Source organism: Carcharodon carcharias, chromosome 11 (genome assembly GCF_017639515.1).
Source record: "Carcharodon carcharias isolate sCarCar2 chromosome 11, sCarCar2.pri, whole genome shotgun sequence".
In the NCBI taxonomy this organism is placed as follows: Eukaryota; Metazoa; Chordata; class Chondrichthyes; order Lamniformes; family Lamnidae; genus Carcharodon; species Carcharodon carcharias.
Window position 1 is genome coordinate 20,979,025 of NC_054477.1, and position 20,874 is coordinate 20,999,898.

At 43.7% G+C, this 20,874-nt stretch overlaps 1 protein-coding gene across 2 annotated transcripts in view; it reads right to left on the bottom strand.

Annotated features, from left to right (window-relative positions):
• Positions 1 to 243: 243 nt before the first annotated feature.
• LOC121284381 (interleukin-13 receptor subunit alpha-1-like) overlaps positions 244 to 20,874 on the bottom strand; it is a 68,265-nt gene continuing 47,634 nt past the window's right edge. For both annotated transcript variants that reach the window (XM_041199807.1, XM_041199808.1), the window contains 7 exons: positions 14,149 to 14,269; positions 12,622 to 12,794; positions 12,256 to 12,389; positions 10,776 to 10,908; positions 4,934 to 5,027; positions 2,668 to 2,758; positions 244 to 1,638 (listed from right to left, as the gene is read on the bottom strand). In XM_041199807.1, coding sequence (XP_041055741.1) covers positions 1,567 to 1,638; positions 2,668 to 2,758; positions 4,934 to 5,027; positions 10,776 to 10,908; positions 12,256 to 12,389; positions 12,622 to 12,794; positions 14,149 to 14,269 — 818 coding nt within the window. In that variant the 3' untranslated portion in view covers positions 244 to 1,566. The remainder of the gene's footprint in view (positions 1,639 to 2,667; positions 2,759 to 4,933; positions 5,028 to 10,775; positions 10,909 to 12,255; positions 12,390 to 12,621; positions 12,795 to 14,148; positions 14,270 to 20,874) is intronic.

Sequence of the window (20,874 nt, forward strand, 5' to 3'; positions counted from 1 at the left end):
GTTGGGACATGTCCATAATTTTTGCTAAAACTTTAATAAAATTTTACGAAACCTACATGAAACCTCCTCCCGCCAGTGGATGAGGTTTCATGCTTTTTCTAATTCCCGCCAGGGCTCCTGGCCGAGCCACCAACCTTAAGGTTGGATGGGCAGGTCCATTAATTAGATAAATGACTCTATCAATGGCCTCAATGGGCCAGTGACAGGTCAGCGGGCCCGCAGCTGATTTTGCTGCACCCCTGCCTACTGGGAAATTTAAATGGGGTGGGATGACATCAGGAGTTCCACCCGATATCACCGCGCATCATTTTATACGTTGGCGAGTGGGCCCTGAACTCCATTCGCCGATGGGAAAATCATGCCCATTGCATCACCCCGACCCTTTGAACTCCTTTCATAGCACCAATTTTATTAGTAATATAAACATTGTTTGGTGTCTCCTAGCTAGGTGCAAGATTTCACTCCCTTTCTTAAATACTCTATTCAACAAAATGCAAATGTACTCTTTCCTTCTCCGTTTACATCTCAGAACTACTATGCATCAAAGCACCCAGACTAGCTGGCTTTAACTCATTTAACACACACAGACTAAACCTCTATTAAAAATTAATTTCCAATAACATTATAAACATTAATAGCTTCATGGCTGAGGTTCAGAGAGCCCCAACCCTCAGCTTAACGACCACACCCCCCACCATATAATTACAGTGGTGAATGCCAATTAGCCATGGATTTGCAAGGCCAATATTGTTTGTAAACATCAATGTTCCCCATGGTTTCGACAGGTTGATCTATTTTGTTAAAACTTAGACACAGGTCTGTTCGTGAACCAGTTTAGAAAGCTGCTACAATCAAAAGGAAACCTGGCAAAACTCAGAAGTATGACAGCAGCAAAGTCACAAATAAAATGAAAGCACCTTTACTCTGGGGGCCTTTTGTCTGATAAAAATGGATGATAAAAACGTAATGCAGGCCTGCCTGTTTCACCCGTGTGACGAGCTCAAAATCGCCCGGGCTTTGTAAAATCTCTATCTGTTGGGTTCCTAATCACTTGAATTGACCCTTTAATTGTCGGCGGGCGCAGCTCCGACTGCCTTGTGTGCCCACTCACTGCAATACTGAAAGCGTGCGCAGTGATGTTGGGACGCAGGCCCGACATCTTCTCTCGCTATTTTACGCGCCTTCCAGTCCGGCACGCACCTGCTTTCAACACGTAAAATGCAGGCCAAGTGCACTGAGCTACACATATTTGGTATGTGCCTGTTAATCCAAAGAGAAAAACGACACATTGCAGCTTTTGAGTTATTAATCACAGAGAGCAAGGGGAGCTCACTACTTGCCCATTTATAGTAGAGAAGAAATTCTAAGAAGGGAAAACAAATTTTCAAAACACTTAATACAATCTAATTAAAACACAATTACAAATTATGTAAACAAACGCATGTTACAGTTATACTGCATTAATATGGACATTCTGCCGAAGAAAAATTTTTCTGCCGCTGTAATCTGTTTGGGCTTAACTGTTCCAAGATCTGAATTTTTTTCTCTGCCTCGAGGTGGAAAAATCTAGTCTTCGAGTGTAACTGCAATGCATTCATCAGGGACTTTGGTCACCAAAGGTTTGGCATTGATCCATTCCTATTCAAAGCAAAAAGAATGTTGTTACCTATGCCAGCTGAGGCACAGGCCCTATCACAAATACTTTAAGTTATCCATTACAGTGGACAAACTCGTTAGGCTGCAACTTGAGTTTTGATGATTGTGACTGTTAATTTTGCTGCAGTTCAAGGTCTTGCCAGCGATGCCCACATCCCATCAGAGAATTTTTAAAAATGTCCAGGAGTCAAAGGTGACAATGTGAAGCACAAGATCCAACTAACAAAGACCCACTGCCGATACAATGAAGAGGAAACACGAGGCCTACATATCTGGATTTGGAAATGCGTCTGATTTTCCGTTAGATGTGATAATAATCGTTGGTAGACTTCAATTAAACACCATCATCTATAGTCAACAATGGGTAATTTTTTTAAACTATCCGTGTACAATACAATGCTGAGAATAAGCAAAACCCCCAACAGGAATGTAGCTAAGAATGGCCAAGTTGTTAACTTCTGCTGGTGGGAGGGCAGCAGAACAGAATCACTGATCTCCTGACATGGAGCTCAGCTTTCACAGGTACATTTGCCATGGTCTCTGTAGACTCCACTGTTCTGTTCATTCAAAATCCAGCCTTACATGGGTCACCATTCAAAGCCATCGTCTTCACCACAACCTCCATACTAGAGAGGCTAACCCCTCTCCAGACACTGTCTGAGTCAAACTAAAAACAGAAAACGTTCAGCATGTCTGGCAGCATTGATCTGAAATGTTAATCCAGTTTCTCTTGTCAAAAATGCTGCCTGACCAGCTGAGTATTTTCAGCATTTCCTGTTTTTATTTCAGATTTTCAACATCTGCCGCATTTTGATTTTGTCTAAATATAAATGTTCGCAACCCCCGGATTCCTATCTGACCCTGAACTGACCTTGTGTCTGTGCAGAGGTTGGCTACTTCCAACTCTGCCCACTTGAGAAAACTCCTTTCTACATTAAAGGCGCTGTGTAAATGCATGTTGTTGTGCATTCAGCATACAATTTGCCACCATCCACTAGTGCCATTGGTTACCTGAAAATCTCCATTGTGATGGTCATATAGATCCTTAAACATCCTTTCAGGATCAGGGATTGGTTGACACAGGTTTTCCAATAACTTGTACCTGGGAAGAATGAAAATATCCAATGAGAAAGATTTAGTCAAAAGATTATTTTCATTAATTCACCCACCTGTAGGCTTGTATGGCTGAGACACGCCACCCTTAGAGTTCATGAAGACTATTGTTCTGGCTTGGCAATTGCATAAAAATTGGCAGTCAGCACAGCTGTAAAATGGGCACAGTCATGTATGTTCCTGGGAAATAGCAAATCTTACCATCTGAAAATAACTTGTGAATGTGCCTGCCTGTGGGAAATATGAACGGCGAGTCAAGTGTACAAGCAGCATTACTGACTGTTTAGCGCATATCTGGCCAAGCGACAACACTCGAGGACATGATATTTGCAGGCCATTTCTTTTCCTTTGAGAAAAAAAACACTGATTTCAGACACAGTGTCCAGAGGGAAAGCAAAGGAGTTTTATTTTATTTTCTTCTTGCAGAGGACCATTCTCTGGCAAAGGCGGCATATCCAAATGCTCGGGAGAAGCTGAGAGAGGTTGCCTGTGTTGCGGGTGGGATCCTAGTGCAAGGGCCCAGAGGTGGCTCAACAAAACAAAAGCAAAACACTGCAGATGCTGATGATCTGAAATTTAAAAGAAAGTCAGGAAATGCTGGAAATACTCAGCAGGTCAGGCAGCATGTGTGGAGAGGGAAATGGAGTTAATGTTTCAGGTCAATGACCTTTCATCAGAACATTCAGAAAGACGGGCACATTTAGCTCTGAACTTCTGAGTTGCTGGTCCTTTTGCAAAAAGCATTATAACTTTTTTTATTCATTCATGGGATGTGGGCATCGCTGGTTAGGCCAACATTTATTGCCCATCTATAATTGCCCTTGAGAAGGCGGTGGTGAGCTGCCTTCTTGAGCTGCAGCAGTCCATGTGGTGTGGGTACACCCACAGTGCTGTTAGGAAGGGAGTTCCAGGATTTTGACCCAGTGACAGTGAAGGAACGGTGACATGGTTCCAAGTCAAGATGGTGAGTGACTTGGAGGGGAACTTCCAGGCGGTGGTGTTCCCATGTGTCTGCTGCCCTTGTCCTCCTAGATGGTAGTGGTCATGGGTTTGGAAGGTGCTGTCGAAGGAACCTTGGTGAATTCCTGCAGTGTATCTTGTAGATAGTACATACTGCTGCCACTGTGAGTTAATGGTGGAGGGAGTGAATGTCTGTAAGTAGGATGCCATCCAGTGGACTGCTTTGTCCTGGATGGTGCCAAGCTTCTTGAGTGTTGTGGGAGCTGCACTCATCCAGGCAAGGGGAGAGTATTCCACCACACTCCTGACTTATGCCTTGCAGATGGTGGAAGGCTTTGGGGAGTCAGGGGTGAGCCACTCGCCACAGGATTCGTAGCATCTGACCTGCTCTTGTAGCCACAGTATTTATGTGGCTAATCCAGTTCAGTTTCTGGTCAATGGTAACCCCCAGGACATTGATAGTGGGGGATTCAGCAATGGTAATGCCATTGAATGTCAAGAGGAGATGGTTAAATTGTCTCTTGTTGAAGATTGTGATTTCCTGGCACCTATGTGGCATGCATGTTTCTTGCCACTTGCCAGCCCAAGCCTAGATAGTATCCAGGTCTTGCTGCATTTGGACATGGACTGCTTCAGTATCTGAGGAGTCACGAATGGTGCTGAACATTGTGCAATCATCAGTGAACATCCCCACTCCTGATCTTATGATGGAAGGAAGATCGTTGATGAAGCAGCTGAAGATGGTTGGGCTGAGGAAACTACCCTGAGGAACTCCTGCAGTGATTGATGATTGATCTCCAACAACCAGAACCATCTTCCTTAGTGCTGAGTAAGACTCTAACCAGCAGAGAATTTTTCCCCGGTTCCCTCTTTTGTCCATGTTTGAACCAAGGCTGTAATGAGGTCGGGGGCTGAGTGGCCCTGGCAGAACACCAAGTGTCAGTGAGCAGGTTATTGCTAAGCAAGTGCTGCTTGATAGCACTGTTGGTGACCCCTTCCATCACTTTACTGTTGATCAAGAGCAGAGTGATGGGGTGGTAATTGGATTGGATTTGTCCTGCTTTTTGTGTACAGGACATACCTGGGCAATTTTCCACATTGCCGGGTAGATGTCAGTGTTGTAGCTGTCTTGGAACAGTTTGAGCACTGGCAACACTATAATCCCCTCATGATTGTAGCAAACAGAAATAGACAAGAAAATTACCTTCTGCAAGTGAACATCAGCAACACCACCAGTGCAACAAAAGTAATCACTAGTGTAATCTCAATCAGCAAAGTGTAATCCTTTGGTTTAGGCTCTGCAAGCAACAAGACAAAATCAGATTACTGACTGGCACAATTTAGTGGCATGTTTCCTCAAAGCATGGACAACTGCAGGTAAGGTGAACTTGAATATCTCTGGTGGATTTACTACATGATAAAAGAATCATTATAATTAAATCCAGTAGGTATTTCTTACTAACTCACAGTTGTAGCAAAGCAGGCAATACTTTTGTGTGGGGCGCGAAAAGCTTGTAATGGGATTTGGCTGTCCATTTGCTGGCCTCCTGAGATGCCAGTTAGAGAGATAAGGTGCCTCATGGGCCTGTTCATGCTGTGTGCTGCTTGGGATTCATGGCCATAATTGCACTTAGAGATGCCCCTCTTCCAAGAGCAGGCAGCAGGGATTGCTCGCTGGTAACATACAAACATACGAATTAGTAGTAGGTCACTCAGCCCCTTGAGCCTGCTCCCCCATTCAATAAGGTCAACCCCACATCCCTGCCTGCCCCCGATAACTTTTCCCCTTGTTAATCAATAATCTATGTAGCTCTGCCTTAAAAATATTCAGTGAATTGCTTCCACCCAATTGAGGAAGAGAGTTCCAAAGAATCACAACCCTCTGCGAGAAATAAATTCTCCTCATCTCAGTCTTAAATGAGTGACCCCTTATTTTTAAACATTGATCCCTAGTTCTAGATTCTCCCAAAAAAGGAAACATCTTCTCCACATTCACCCTGTCAAGAGCCCTCGGGATCCTAAAGGTTTCAATTAAGTCGCCTCTTACTCTTCTAAACTCCAGTGGATACAAGCCTGACCTGTCCAGCCTTTCCTCATAAGGCAGCACACCTATTCCAGGTATTAGCCTAGTAAACCTTCTCTGGACTGCTTCCAATGTATTTACATTTTTCTTTAAATAAAAAGGCCAGTACTATACACTATACTCCAGATGTGGTTTCACCAGTAGCCTGTATAACTGAAGCATAACTTCACTACTTTTGTAATCAATTCCCCTCACAATAAATGATAACATTCGATTAACTTTTCGAATTACTTGCTGTACCTGCATACTAACCTTTCGTGATTCGTGCACTAGGACACCCAGGTCCCTCTGAATCTCAGAGCTCCTCAATCTCTCACAGTTTAGATAATAAGCTTCCTTTTTATTCTTCCTGCCAACATTAATGATTTCACCTTTGCCCACGTTGTACTCCTATTGCCAGATCTTTGCCCACTCACTTAACCTATCCATATCATTTTGCAGCCTCCTTAGGTCCTCTTCACATTTACTTTCCTACCTATCTTTTGGGTCATCAGCAAATTTAGCAACCATTCCTTTGGTCCCTTCATCCAAGTCATTTATATAAATTGTAAAAGGTCAAGGGCCCAGGATTGATCCCTGTGGAAAACCACTCATCACATCCTGCCAACTAGGAAAAGACCCCTTTATGCCAACTCTCTGCTTCCTGTTAGCTAAAGAATCTTCGATCCATGCCAATATGTCACCCCCTATGTCATGAGCTTTTATTTTCTGCAATAACCTTTTATGTGTCACTTTATCAAATGCCTTCTGGAAATCTAAGTACAGAACATCCGCTGGTTCCCCTTTATCCACAGCACATGTGACTCTTCAAAGAACCCTATTGAATTTGTTAAACATGATTTCCCTTTTACAAAGCCATGTTGACTCTGCCTGATTGTCTCGAATTTTTCTAAGTGCACTGCTATAACATCTTAAATAATGGCCTTTAACATTTTCCCTATGACGGATGTTAGGCTAACTGGCCTGCAGTTTCCTGTTTTCTGTCTCCCTCCCTTTTTAATAAAAGAGTTACATTTGCTAAATGCTTTAAGAACCTGCTATTAGTTGGTGATGCTTTTAGTATATAGAAGGTGATTTGATGGAGTTTTTTCAGACAATGAAAGGAATTGACGGGGTAGATAAACATTTCCTGTTGACTTCAGGACAAGGCAGCATAACCTTAAAATCAGAGCCAAGCCATTCATTAGGGAAATTAGGAAATAGTTCTTCGCATGGTTTTTTAAGAGTTGTGGAACTCCCCCCACAAAAAGCAGCACACGCTAGGCTCAATGAAATCATTTTAAATCAGAGATCAATAAAAAAAATCTAGGCAAGGGTATAAAAGGATAAGAGGCCAAGGTGGGTGGATGGAGGCAAAATATAGATCAGCCATGGTTTAACTGGCATCTTGTGGTGCAGTGGTACCGCCCCCACCTCTGGGCCAGAAACTCTGGGTTCAAGTCCCAATCTGGGCCTTGATGTCCAGGGACAGTATGCTCACTGCATAGCCAACCAAGTTAATTATCAGACTGTAAATCATTCCAATATGCCTGATGGAAGAGTGGGAGAATTTCCTGGTCAGCCATACTGTGGAAGGCAAGCCACTGCAGTTCTTTGCCAAGCATATCCATGGACCAATCCAATGGAAGTCTATGGTGACTAATGCCCACTTAGGGTACGGTGCTTGAAGGAAGAGGAGGATGATTTAATTGAGCTACAGGAAAAGCTAGAAGGGCTGAATGGCTGATTGTGGTTCCTTGTCTGCCAATGGGAGGTTGACACTTTCTTGCACAATGGGACCACCATGCTCTCTGATATACTTCTTTTGGCAAAGGAAAAGGTCATTATTCCCAAAGGACGCAGATAAATCTGAAATGGCCTATTTGCCATAACAACAGAAGGTTACAGTCAGCTTTCACAAGTTAAATATGTAATGCAGTCAACCATGCTATTGGAGAGACCAAATGCAGACTGGGTGACCACTTTGCGGAACACCTTCAGTCTGTCCGCAAGCATGACCCAGACCTTACTGTCATTTCAACACTGCACCCTGCTCTCATGCCCACATGTCTACCTTCGGCCTGCTGCAATGTTCCAGTGAAGCTCAACGCAAACTGGAGGAACAGCACCTCATCTTCCGATTAGGCACTTTACAGCCTTCTGGACTTAATATTGAGTTCAACCACTTCAGATCATGAACTCTCTCCTCCATCCTCACCCCCTTTTTATCTCCCTTTTTTCAAGATTCATTCTCATTTCTTAATTTTTATTTTTTAATTTTTAAATTTTTTTTTATCCGCTTATTTTTACTTTTAGTTATTTTAATTTTATTCATTGTTTTATCCCCACCTCATATCCTATTTTCAATCTTTTTTCCCCATCACCGTCCCTTCTCCCACCCCACCCCCTCAAGGGCCATCTGTCACTTGTTCATGTTGTTCTTTCCAGAGTGCTGACCCTTGTCCTGCTATTATCACATTCTGCCTTCTGACCTCAATGCCACCTTCAGCACCTCCTTTAGCCGGTATCACTATCATTAACACCCCTTTGTCCACGACATCTCTAGCAATCTCTCCTTTGCCCCCACCTATCACTGACCTTCTCTCCAGCTTCACCTATTCCACCCCACTTAAACAGTATAAATTTCATCACATTTTCACTTCTCCCTAGCTCTGACGAAGAGTCATATGGACTCGAAACGTTAACTCTGTTTTTTTTTTCTCTCCACAAATGCTGTTAGACCTGCTGAGTTTTTCCAGCATTTTCTGTTTTTGTCTCATGCAATAAAGAGACTGCTCTCTAGAGCTGCAAGAAGAAACCACTGCCATCTATTCCAGCTCTATTCATGGTTCCATGAGTTCAGTGTGAAGGTCGTTTAAGTGCTTTGTACATTACAATATAGGGCCATTTGGGTTTACATAAATCTTAGTTCTCAAGCCAGTTCGTTTTTAATGTTTGGGTAGCATCTATTTGATTTCTCCTCTTGTTAAGATATTTAAAAGTATAGAAGTAAATTGCTCAGTGTCCAACCAGCCCCCTGGACAACAGTGAAATGTGGCATCACAATGTGAACTGAGGTAGATGTCAGGTTATTACCTGGCAGTGGGGAGGGGGCTGTAGATGATAGCTTCCAACCTAATAGATTTGGGAATCACTATCATCAAATAGAAAAGCAGCATTCAAACAATACAGGAGCAACTCGAGAGGGAGATATAGATACTGTATCCTCTCCACCTATTCTTAATTATTTAGCTTTCCTTGATGGAAGGATGAAAGGCAACCACTGTAATTTCTCATCAGTTTTTTCTCATTCATGATGATATGTAGCTGTAATATCTTTTTAAGATTAGCGTATTGGATTTTAAAATTTTGCGCTGATTTAATTTGGTTCTTGCATACATGTTTCCAGTTTTGTCAAACCCACTGTCCATGTTGAGATGCTGAGTTTCCTGCTTCATTTGTTGCATTTGAACAACTTTGCTCTGTTACAAAAATGGTTTGCTAAGCTGATCCTTTTCAGTTTTAACTTCCCCAAAAAAACCTGATGTTTTCTCCGAATTCTTTAGGGTGCAGCAACGCCTACATCTGGCAATTGCAGAGAACCTATTTAAATTCAAATTATAGTTCATACACTGCCTTGGGAATTTTCCCTAGAGTTGATGTTGGACATATTAGTCTCTGAGGCAATAAAAAATGTTCAGGGATGTTGGCAATGCAATGTTGTTTTTGAATGGATTCAGTTGCCAGCGGTACCACGTTGAGAGCAAAGGGAAAACACAGAAGAGAGAATTTTAACTGGTTGGCCCACCAGGATTGTGGAGAGGGTGCCCAGTAGTGCGTGGAAAACCCAAAAGCCAGGGTCCTCCTGCATAGCGGGGCGAGGGAGATAACCTTAACAGGTCGTTCTCGGGGTCCTGTGTGGTGTTATGACCCGGGGGGATGGGTTGAAGATCAGAGGCCTGAAGAAGCAGAGGCCAGGAGCAGTTGGGTGGGTATGAGGTGGAAGCTGGATGGAGGCCTCAGTAGGGGGAAATCGGAAGTGTCGGTGGGGTGAGATAAGAGGCCTAACAGGAGATTGTGGTGGGCCTGAGGGATCAGAGGTCATGTGTGTGCTTGGGGGTGGGGTGCTTACAGACCTCTGGAGGAAAGTTGAGGCATGGGGCTGGCAGGAGGGGATTCAGAGTTTTGGAGGGAGAATGGATGCCAGGCAGTGGGTGGGGGTGGTGTGTGGTTTGGGCTGACAGTGACTTAGGGGCTGGAGAATGAAGGCACTTGTGGGGGAGTTCAAAGCCCTTGCTTGGGTGGGGTGGAGCGGAGGGGTTTAGGGTGGTGGCTGGGAGGCCTCTGGGGAGATCGGGAGATCAGAGGGGTTAAAGTGGGTGCCAAATGTTGGGAGTTCACCTAGCAGGCATGCTTACAGGTGGGTGGGAAGGCTCTCACTTCCTAATTCAGCAGTACCTCCCCTCAATTGAGCTGGAACCTTTAGGCCTGGGAAACCTAGCTGGATCATGGAGGAACAGCCCCTCGATGAGAAAGCCAATGGCCACAGCTGTGGCCCAGCAGCCATTATGGATCATAAGGGGGGCCGGGGGGGAGAGGGGGGGGGGGGGCTGATGGGGTGTGTTGCTTGACTAATTCCCCTCCAACCCCTCACTTCCCACCTTGAGTTGGTCTGTACAGGGAGTATGGTGACATGGCCCATTCTCACTGCTGACTGAAAATCTCCAGTTTGGCGCGGGAACAGAGCCTGAGTGGGCCTGCATGATTAACATTAATTGCATTAAATTGGTTGCCCACTTGGGGCAGTAGATCTGACTCTGAGTGCTCTTATTGACTAGGCCTTGAGGTCAGGTTGGTGGTGGAGAACCAGCACAAAGACTGGCAGTGTAAATCGTACACTTGCTCATCTCCAATCTTGGCCCCCAACCCACTTGAGAATCTGACCCCAGATGCAAAACCCTCTTTAAGCAGGTTATTCTCTTACCAATATTGACAGCCTGGCTCCAGTCACTCCAAAGAGAATCTGAAAAGTGATTGTCAATTCGTGCCCTCACTTTTACAGAGTAACTTTTCTTTCGATTTTCAATGATCCACTTTGTCAATTTTACATCTTCTATCTAAACCAATATAATAATCATTAGAACGCCAGGTGAACAGATGTGATTCTTAATGCATCAGTACAATTCATATTATTTCAGTTTTAAAGTAGAGACGTTAAAATAAATGATAATGAAGAAATAACTGAAATGAAGCGACTTGAAAAGCAGAATACTGTGGGTCTGAGAATCTGGAATACGAACAGAAAACACCAGAAATACTCAGCAGGTCAGGCAACGGAAGTGGAGAGAGGAACAGAGTTAACTTTTCAGGTCGATGGCCTTTCAACAGAAAACTCTGATGAATGGTCATCGACTTGAAATGTTAACTCTGTTCCTATCTCTACGGAACTCCGGAAAATGAAGCTACACCTGCTCACCGACAGTAGGATCAAGGCAACATTCAGGGTTGGGCTCACAAATTAAGACCATAAGATCATAAGACAAAGGAGCAGAAATTAGGCTATTCAGCCCATCGAGTCTGCTCCGCTATTCAATCATGGGCTGATAAGTTTTTCAACCCCATTCTCCCGCCTTCTCCCCGTAACCTTTGATCCCCTTACCAATCAAGGACCTATCTATCTCGGTCTTAAATACACTCATATACACTCAAGTATTACAAATTACAAGCAACATGCCTATGTCAAACAAAAAAAGTCCCAACAGTAATCCCTGACTTTCAATGGAGCCATCACGATGGGTTATGAATTGGTTCCAGCATATTAAGCTTGATTAACAGCACCGGGAAACAGCGTGTGTAAAGACATCTAATACACAGTCCTCTTTGCACATCTATTTCCTGTATTTACAGAAAGTGCCACATCAGCCATTGTAAAATGGCACTGACAACAATTCACATTTAAATAGCCATCATTGTAAAATGTCCCAAGGCGCTTCTCACAGGAGCATTATTGAACAAAATGTGACACTGAGCCCATAAGGAGATATTAAGGACCAAAAACTTGGTCAAAGCAATAGGTTTTAAGAACCATCTTGAAGGAGGAGATTAAGATTTAGGGAAGGAATTCCAGGGAATTTAGGGCCTAGGAGGCTGAAGGCATGGTTGTTAATGGTGGAGCCATGAGAATCGGGGATGCACAAGAGGTGAGAACTCTTGTCGAACGCAGAGATCTCGGCGGTTAGTCAAGCTGGAGGAGGTTACAGAGAGAGGTCATGGAGAAATTTGCAAACAAGGATAGAAATGCAAAAACTGGGGCATTGCCAGTTTGGGATTCAATGTAGGTTAGTGAGCACAGAAGTGTGAGTGAATGGAAGTTGGCATTGGTTAGGATGTAAGCAGCAGAGCACGATAGTAAGCAGAGCTGTGTGGAATTCTGTATAATACAAACATTAATAAGGTTTAGTTACCTTTTTGACATTGTTGCTATTATCAGTGATTTCTACTTGATAAAAAAAATCGTCAGAAGGATGAACACCTCTTGGTGGCTTCCACTTTACTTCAGTTTCATTTACCTCAACTTTAATTGGAGCACTGGCTTTATCTAAACCAAAAATGATAACTTATTATACCAAACACACCACAGGTTTGTTCATATTATCATCCGTCGCCAACACTTAGATTTATTTGCTTCTTGCATTTTAGCTGATGGTAGCCTGGAAATATATTGAATATGTTCATTTTTAATTGAGGCATTTCAATTAACAGCGTGATCACATTTCAATGGTACCATAGAGAACACAAGACAATATAAGATTGAAGTGGGCAAACCTTACAATAAGTAGCTGGTGAGATGGATATGCAGCAAGGTTTGGTTAGATGTTGGCTTGATTCAGCAACACAAATTTGTATTATGTCGAAATGGATCAATTTATCCTTCCGAAAATGGCAGGTAGCATTGCAACATCCAGTCAGATGACAGGTCGGTACTTCAGTTTTTCCAGTAAACCTTAGAAAGATAATATTTAAGAAATAAATGTGTGTGTGTGTGTGTGTGTGTGTGTGTGGAATGCAATGACCTGGCGTTTCCTGAAATAATAATTATTATGTCAATTAAGGTTAATTAAGCATGACAGGCAGGTTCCCGATACTGACTGTCCAATCAAAGGGCCAGCAGCTCTGAAGCCTCAGCAGCCCCAAAGGGAGAGGTGGTCTGAGGGCCCAAGGGTACCTCAGCATGGAGGCTGGATGGCTCGTGGGATGAGGTGATTGTCTTATGAGGAAAGGTTAGACAGGTTGGGCCTGTATCCATTGGAGTTTAGAAGAATGAGAAACAATCTTATTGAAACATATAAAATCCTGAGGGGACTTGACAGGGTGGATGCTGAGAGGATATTTTCCCTTGTGGGAGAGACTAGAATCTAGGGGACACAGATTAAAAATAAGGGGTCTATCATTTAAGATGGAGATGAGAAGAAACTTTTTTCTCTCAGAGGGTCGTTAGTCTGTGGAACTCTCTTCCACAGACACCCATGGAGGCAGGACCATTGAATATTTTTATGGCTGAGTTAGGTAGATTCCTAACTGACAAGAGAGTCAAAGGGGATGAGGGTAGGAAGGAAAGCAGAGTTGAAGCCACAATCAGATCAACCATGATCTTATTGAACGGCAGAGCATGCTCAAGGGGCCGAATGGCCTACTCATGCTCCTGATTCATAGGTTCACATGTATGTTTGCTATCTGAAAGGTAAAAATAATTAAATATTTTTTTTGGGGGGGTGGGGGTAAGTTAGGCCCAGCCAAACAGAGGGGAAATGCCCTCCAGCGGGATGGTTAGGGCCATGGAGGGGCCTTTCCTTCGCACAGTCCCCTCTTTGGGGGACAGAGCCCCTCCCCAGCCAACTAGAGGCAGGCTACCTCCCTCCAATGCACTGGCGGACTCCCCATGCGGCAGAGTTGGGGGGTTGGTGGGTGGGGAGAGGGGGGCATTCCACCGCTGGCAAATTGATAGAGAACCTGATAGAGGCTTTAATTAATTAAATTACCTGCCTCCAAGGAGTGGACAGACACCTGGGAAACTTCCCCAAGGGTGGGAATGCGTTGCTCCCTCTATAATCCCAGCCATACATAACCCCGATCCCGCCACCACAGGACCAGGAAAATTCCACCCGTTGACTGTTTTGATAGCTGCTGCCAGACCAGCTGTGTATTTCCAACATTTTCTGTTTTTAATTTCAGGTTTCCTGCATCTGTAGTATTTTGCTTTTTAAAGTGAAATGACCCTCACTTCATCCCTCAATAGAGTGCAAACAGCTATTTCAGGCTCTAGATAGATAGGTAGATGAATAAAATCTCACACTTACTGATAAGACAAAGTATACTGTGCATCCGCTGGTGCTTGCTCATTGATATCCCAGGTACAGTTCATTTGGGAGTAGTTATAAAATAAACATGACAGGTTCGTAATTGAGGACATGGGGCTACCTGTGCCAAGAAAACATTTGAAAGATGATAGACACATTCAATATGAAGGTAAACATATTTGCAGTTGAGACTTTTTCTGTCTTAATAGGCACTCCTATGACCTCAGAGAGATAAAAAGAGTCCTTTGGTCCTTTGTGCCTGTGGCTCTTTGGAGGAGCTATCCAATTAATTCTAGTCCCTCATTCATTCCCCAAAGCACTGGCATGTTTTCCCTGCACTCATTACTGTGTGTAAGGCTTATTGTTGCATTCAAAGGGTAAAGAACAATGGTTTAACATGTTAGTCTAATGCCTGTGTAAGGGGGGGGATATGTTTTCAACCTGCTGTTCAGGGGTAGAGCTGGCAGGATAACCAATGGAAGGGAAAATGTGGAAGCTGTTTGTTTTATTCATTCATTGGGGATATGGGCTTCGCTGGCTGGGCCAGCATTTATTACCCATCCCTAACTGCCCCTTGAGAAGCTGCTGGTGAGCTGCCTACTTGAACCGCTACAGTCCATGTGGTGTAGGTACACCCACAGTGCTGTTAGGGAGGGAGTTCCTGGATTTTGACCCAGTGACAGTGAAGGAACGGTGATATATTTCCAAGTCAGAATGGTGAGTGGTTTAGAGGGGAACTTCCAGGTGGTGGTGTTCCAATTTATTTGCTGCCTCTGTCCTTCTGGATGGTAGTGGTCGTGGGTTTGGAAGGTGCTGTCAAAGGAGCCTTGGTGAACTCCTGTAGTGCATCTTCTAGATGGTACACACTGCTGCTTCTGTACATTAGTGGTGAATGGAGTGAATGTTTGTGGATGTGGTGCCAGTCAAGTGGGCTACCTTGTCCTGGATTGTGTCAAGCTTCTTGAATGTTTCAGGAGCTGCACTCACCCAGGCAAGTGGGGAGTATTCATCACACTCCTGACTTGTATCTAGTAGATGGTGGACAGGCTTTGGAGAGTCAGGAGGTGAGTTGGTCATCGCAGGATTCCTAGCCTCTGACCTACTCTTGTAGCCACAGTATTTATGTGGCTAGTCCAGCTCAGTTTCTGGTCAATGGTAACCATTAGGATATTGATAGTGATGGTATGCCATTGAACATCAAGGGATGATGGTTAGATTCTCTGTTGGTGGAGATGGTCATTACCTGGCACTTGTGTGGCACGAATGTTACTTGCCACTTGTCAGCCCAAGCCAGGATACTGTCCATCTCTTGCTGCACTTGGACATGGACTGTATCTGAGCAGTCGTGAATGGTGCTGAACATTGTGCAATCATCACTTCTGATCTTATGATGGAAGGAATGTCATTGATGAAGCAGCTGATGATGGACCAATTTCACCCCCACTAAACTTTTACATGTCACATGATCGTCTCTGGAACTGGTTTTGATTGCTGGAGTTAACTGGACAGGAATTTTCCACAGTATTGTTTTCCCTATTGGCGGTGGGTATTTCCTCTGTTCTTTCAACTCTTTGTCGAGATTGCATTGCTGAGGTGTTGGTATAAGGGAGGTGTGTGGTGGTGGAGATATGAGATGGAGTGAGCATAGCAGGAGGGAAGGAGAGGGAGGTGGGAGAAGGGATGCTCCAGCCATCAGGAATGTGGCTAAAGCTTGGTGGATCAGCTGGTCTTTTCCTGGCTTCCAATCACTCCAGCTATCCTCCAAGGTATTTGTGCTCCCCCATTTCAGGCCCCTTGTGCATCCTTGACTTTAATCATTCCATCATTGCTGGCCATGTTTTTAGCTGCCTAGAACCTAAGCTGTAGAAATCCCTCAGTTATTGGTGAAACATCATATTACCTTGTGGCTATCTGCTTACAGCTCATCAATCTTATTTGCCACACTCTGCACATTCACATACATGCACAGTAAATCTTATTGTGACCTTATAATATTCCCTCATACTCTGGTCCCACCTCATACCTTATAATTGCTACTCTAGTGTTCTCTCACTGTGTACCTTATTTTATCTCTCTGTTGTTATCTCCTGATCCCAGCCCCCTACCAGGTTAGTTTAAACCCTTACCAATAGCACCAGCAAACCACCCCTCAAGGACTTTGGTCCCATCTCTGTTAAGATGAAAACTGTCCGGCATCTATAGATCCCAGCTTCCTCGGAACCAGTTGTAATTCCTCAGGAATCTAAAGATCTCCCTCCTGCATGATCTCTCCAGCCACACATTCATCTGCTCTGCCCTCCTGTTTCTAAATTCACTTGTATGTGGTATTGGGAGTAATCCAAAGATTACTACATTTGAGGTCCTGCCAATTTCTTTCTTAGCTCCTTAAACTCTGACTGCAGGATTTCATCCCTTTCTCTTCCTATGCCATGTGGACCATGACTACTGGCTGTTCACCCTCCCTTCCTCAGATTGCACTGCAGCCCTACAGTGATATCCATGACTCTGGCACCAGGGAGGCAACATACCAGCCTAGATTCACTTTGCGACTGCAGAAATGTCTGTCTCTGCCTCCAACTATCGAATCCTCTATCACTACTGATTTCCCAATCTTTCTTCTGCTCCACTGCATAGATGAGTCAGCCATGGCGCCATGAACTAGGCTGCGGCTGCACATCCCTGACTTAATCATCGCTTTCACCAGTATGCAGAACTGAAAACTAGTTGGCCAGTTAGGTGCACTTGGGAGATGCCTGCACTTCCTGCTTGGTCCTTTTTGACTGCTTGGTGGTCAACCATTCCCTCTTTGCGTGCATGCACTTAAACTGTGGGTTGCCCACATTACTAATGTGCTACCCTCAAAATGCTTAGCCTTGTGGGTGCACCACAGTGACGTCTCTTGCTGCTCAAGCTACAAAATCTAGAACTAAAGCTGCTGCTGCTTATGACACTGCCTGCACATAATGGTTGTCCCAGGTCATGAGAAGTGACCTGAGTTCCCACATGGAGCAGGATGTTCTCTCCACATGTCTGAATTACCCTGACACGTCTCTATTTATCAGACTAATGTACTGAGATAAATAAAGACTCGCCAGCTACTCACTAATCAGTTGCTTCTCAAGTGCTGGCATCACATTAATTTATAGAGAGGTTAAATGAAATGTGTTTCGGCAACTCTTATCTAAAACCTTTAGATTGTAATTTACTGAAAAAAAAATCAGGTTTCTTTAGCCGTAACGTCTCCCATTATTGAATTATAACTTTATCCCCAAGGTCTGATTGATTAATTGAGCGCTGATTTTAATTATCTTTTAAATTATGTCAGCGGCTTTAGTTTTTATACTAATTTCATGGTCACCATCACCGCTCTTGTAGCCACAGTATTTACCTGTTGGCCCAATTAATTTTCTGGTCAATGGTGATGCCCCTACTCTCACCAGATGTTGATAGATTTTCTCTTGTTGGAGATGGTCATTACCTGGCACTCGTGTGGCACAAATGTTACTGCAGGTAGGAGTCAGAAGCTGCACTGTAGCTTATCAGACCATAGGAAACCTGCTGATAGACATTGTTCTGTCAATGAAGCTTTACTCAGCTGAACTGCACTGTTGAGCTCTCTTCGAAGAAAGACAATATGGCAGTTTGAGACAATTTGAACTGCACACCTTTGCAAACAGCAGTTTGGCTGAATATCACTTTTGGTCTCATTTCCCAAACTAAGTTCTTGAGTTTAAAGGGAGAAGTGGATACATTGGGCTGGGTTTTATGCTGAGCATGGGCTCCCCACAACCCAGTGTAAATTTTGAGGGACAACCCATTAGCCGGCTCACCCCACTTTAATTTTTCAGGCAACAGTCCTTTAATTAACAGAGGCAGGACTCTCCAGGAGGATATCCTGCTCCACAGAGCTACCGGCCAATCAGAGGTGGCCTCATTGCCATAACATTCGCCAGAGTCCCGTTATGAACTGGACTAAACACACAAGCCGATCGGTGTGGGGGAGGGGAGGCGGGGAGCATCATAAACTGAGGCGTCAGGCCTCAACTGTCAGTTAAGATGGGCTGGGATGCCCTTCATCCTCCTTGGATCAGCGTCTGCTAGTCAAGAGTTGCGGTGTTGGGCTTAAGATCAGGACCAAAGGTTGACTTTCACACTAATACACCAGCACCAGACCAGCTACTGAGCTTTGCACTCCTCCTTGGGAACATACATCTCAGTTCACTGAGGAACACAGCTCAACCCCTCTGTGGGCCACCCTTTTATTCTGCAAACAATACATTTCACAGGTGCCCACTGACGGATATTATATCAGCTTGTCGCTTGATATCTGGAACTACCAAAGACATCAGTGCTTTTTAAACTAAATTTCCCTGTTGTAATGAAGCAATTTTCTTTTAGTTGCACAGTGACTATGGCACCATAATAATTCGTTGAGCCTCTAAGGGTGATATATGCTGCATGAGAACAAGCTCTTGAAATAGAGGGTCCTTCAGCATGGAACTTTGGAAATACTTTTTCAAGGACCTTCTGGCCCCTATCTGATAAATTGATCACAGACAGTCTTGTGAAAATACCTCAGAGCTGGTATATGTGTATGGAGGTGACAGGATTTGAAGAATGCACTTAAAGACCTTCAAAACATTTTAGCAGTGACCAGGGTATGTAATGATATGGAGAACCAAAGGCAGAGAAAGAGAGAGAGAGAGAGAGAGAGATATACCAGTTGAAGTATCAGCCTGGGTGCTGATGCCGATTGCTGCAGAAGTGGTTTGACGGAGGTGTAAAGCAGTTCAGAAAGCCATCAATAAAGGAACTTAGCATGGCTGGGGCTTCCCAGGAAAGTCTGACTAAGTTTATTGTGAAGATTAATGTCTAAGCCCCAATGGGCTGAGGAGACTGTGAGGAAGTGGTCTGGGGCTTTCTCTTTGTTTCTAAAGGTGCACTGGGTTAGGTTACGGTTTCCGCTTTTGGTTATAAATGAGAAATTGCATAATCATAAATGTAAAATCTTCCCTGACCATCAGGCACCACAATGGAGCATGACCATTATTCTTTTCTTGCCTTAGTGGTGCAATTTATCAGCATAAATTAAGCATTTTTAAAAAGGGTGTTCAATCCTTCACCTCTGAGTAACCGGATTTCAAACAACTTAAAAACTTGCCTTCTAGTGCCTGTGCGCTAATGAGCACAATTTGAAGAGTCATTGTGAGGAAAATATAATAATTTTCATAATATTTTTGTAAAAGTAGGTTTACAGTGGGGTTTGGATAGTGTGTGTGTGTGTGTGTGTGTTAATTGAATTTGAGACAGCTGATGTGAAGGCTTTGACTTATCAAAAGAAGCTAGGTTTGAAATGCTAAATATGTAAACATGGCTGAAGTTTTAGAAAGTGAAGTAAGGAGAATTTGCATTTTTAGATAAATCAGGGTAGTTTTAATTTCAAGGAGATACTAGGATGTTACACCTAGCCAGAGAAGCTAGGCCAAGCAGTGTGTTTATTTTCCCCAAAGGCTACTGATAATAAAAATCTTTTTATGGTGTTAATACTATGAGAAAGGTAAAGTTCCAAAGACAGATGGGAACAATGGAATTTGCATTAAAAGGGAGAAATATGTATAAAGGAAGGCATTACAAGATCTACCAGAAGTGTGAAAAGCCTCCAGTAGTGTGCAATAGGCTGCTGAATACAGAAACCGAAGTTGTGAAAAAGCCACTTTGAATTTTACTTTCCGGGGTATTGTATTTGACTTGCCTGGGTCTGTTTAAGTCTATTTTTTACCCTGTTGCCTTAATGGGGGTGTAACTGGAAGCTAGATTAATTGGGGGTTTTAAGAGTTATTATAGTAGTAATTTGTAGACCTCTGTATGTGCTTGAAATCTTTTCTTTATTAATAAATGTTTAATTTAGTTTTGTAAATATCTCTGGAGTCTTGATAGACTTATTACTGTTGAATTTAGGGTACGCATCTCAAAATAAAATACAAATTGCAAAATCGTTGTGACTACATGATCAAATTTCCCTTCTGGATTTGAGCCAAAGGCACACATCACCTGCCGGGTCATAACAGTCATCTTGACAAACGCAATCAGCAGAGTCTTTTCTGGGGTGGGTTGAGTGGGGTGGTCTGCTGCCAGTTTCATGAGGCAGTGTTGGGGGGGTGGGGGTGGGTTGGTGTGTGGGCCAGTTTCGTGAGTGGTGCCTGATAAGGGTAAAATAAATCTTGAAGCAACATAAAGGATTAGAGAAGCAATGTCCGTTGAAGGGTCATGAGGACTCGAAATGTCGGCTCTTTTCTTCTCCGCTGACGCTGCCGGACCTGTTGAGTTTTTCCCAGTAGTTCTGTTTTTGTTTTGGATTTCCAGCATCCGCAGTTTTTTGTTCTTATAAAGGATTAGAGAGTAACATGAGTGGCTTAGGGCACAACTCACTGAAGTTTAAAATTTCTTCTTCAGTTTTCTACCCAAAGGCAGTTCCAACCCACAGCACTACGACCTCCACCACAGGTAGGATCAGGAGGTGGGGCCCAAATCCACCCCAGCTGGAGTAGGGTTTGAACCCCATACTGTTGGCACCAATCTGATTCACAATGGCTGTCCAGCCAACTAAACCAACCAGCTCCTCCACGCAAAGTTGAAATTGCTGTGACAACATGCACTTTTAAATGCATGTTGCAGTCCGGAGCGATGGATAGTTATGGTAGAAGCTCCAATGTTCTCTCCATCATA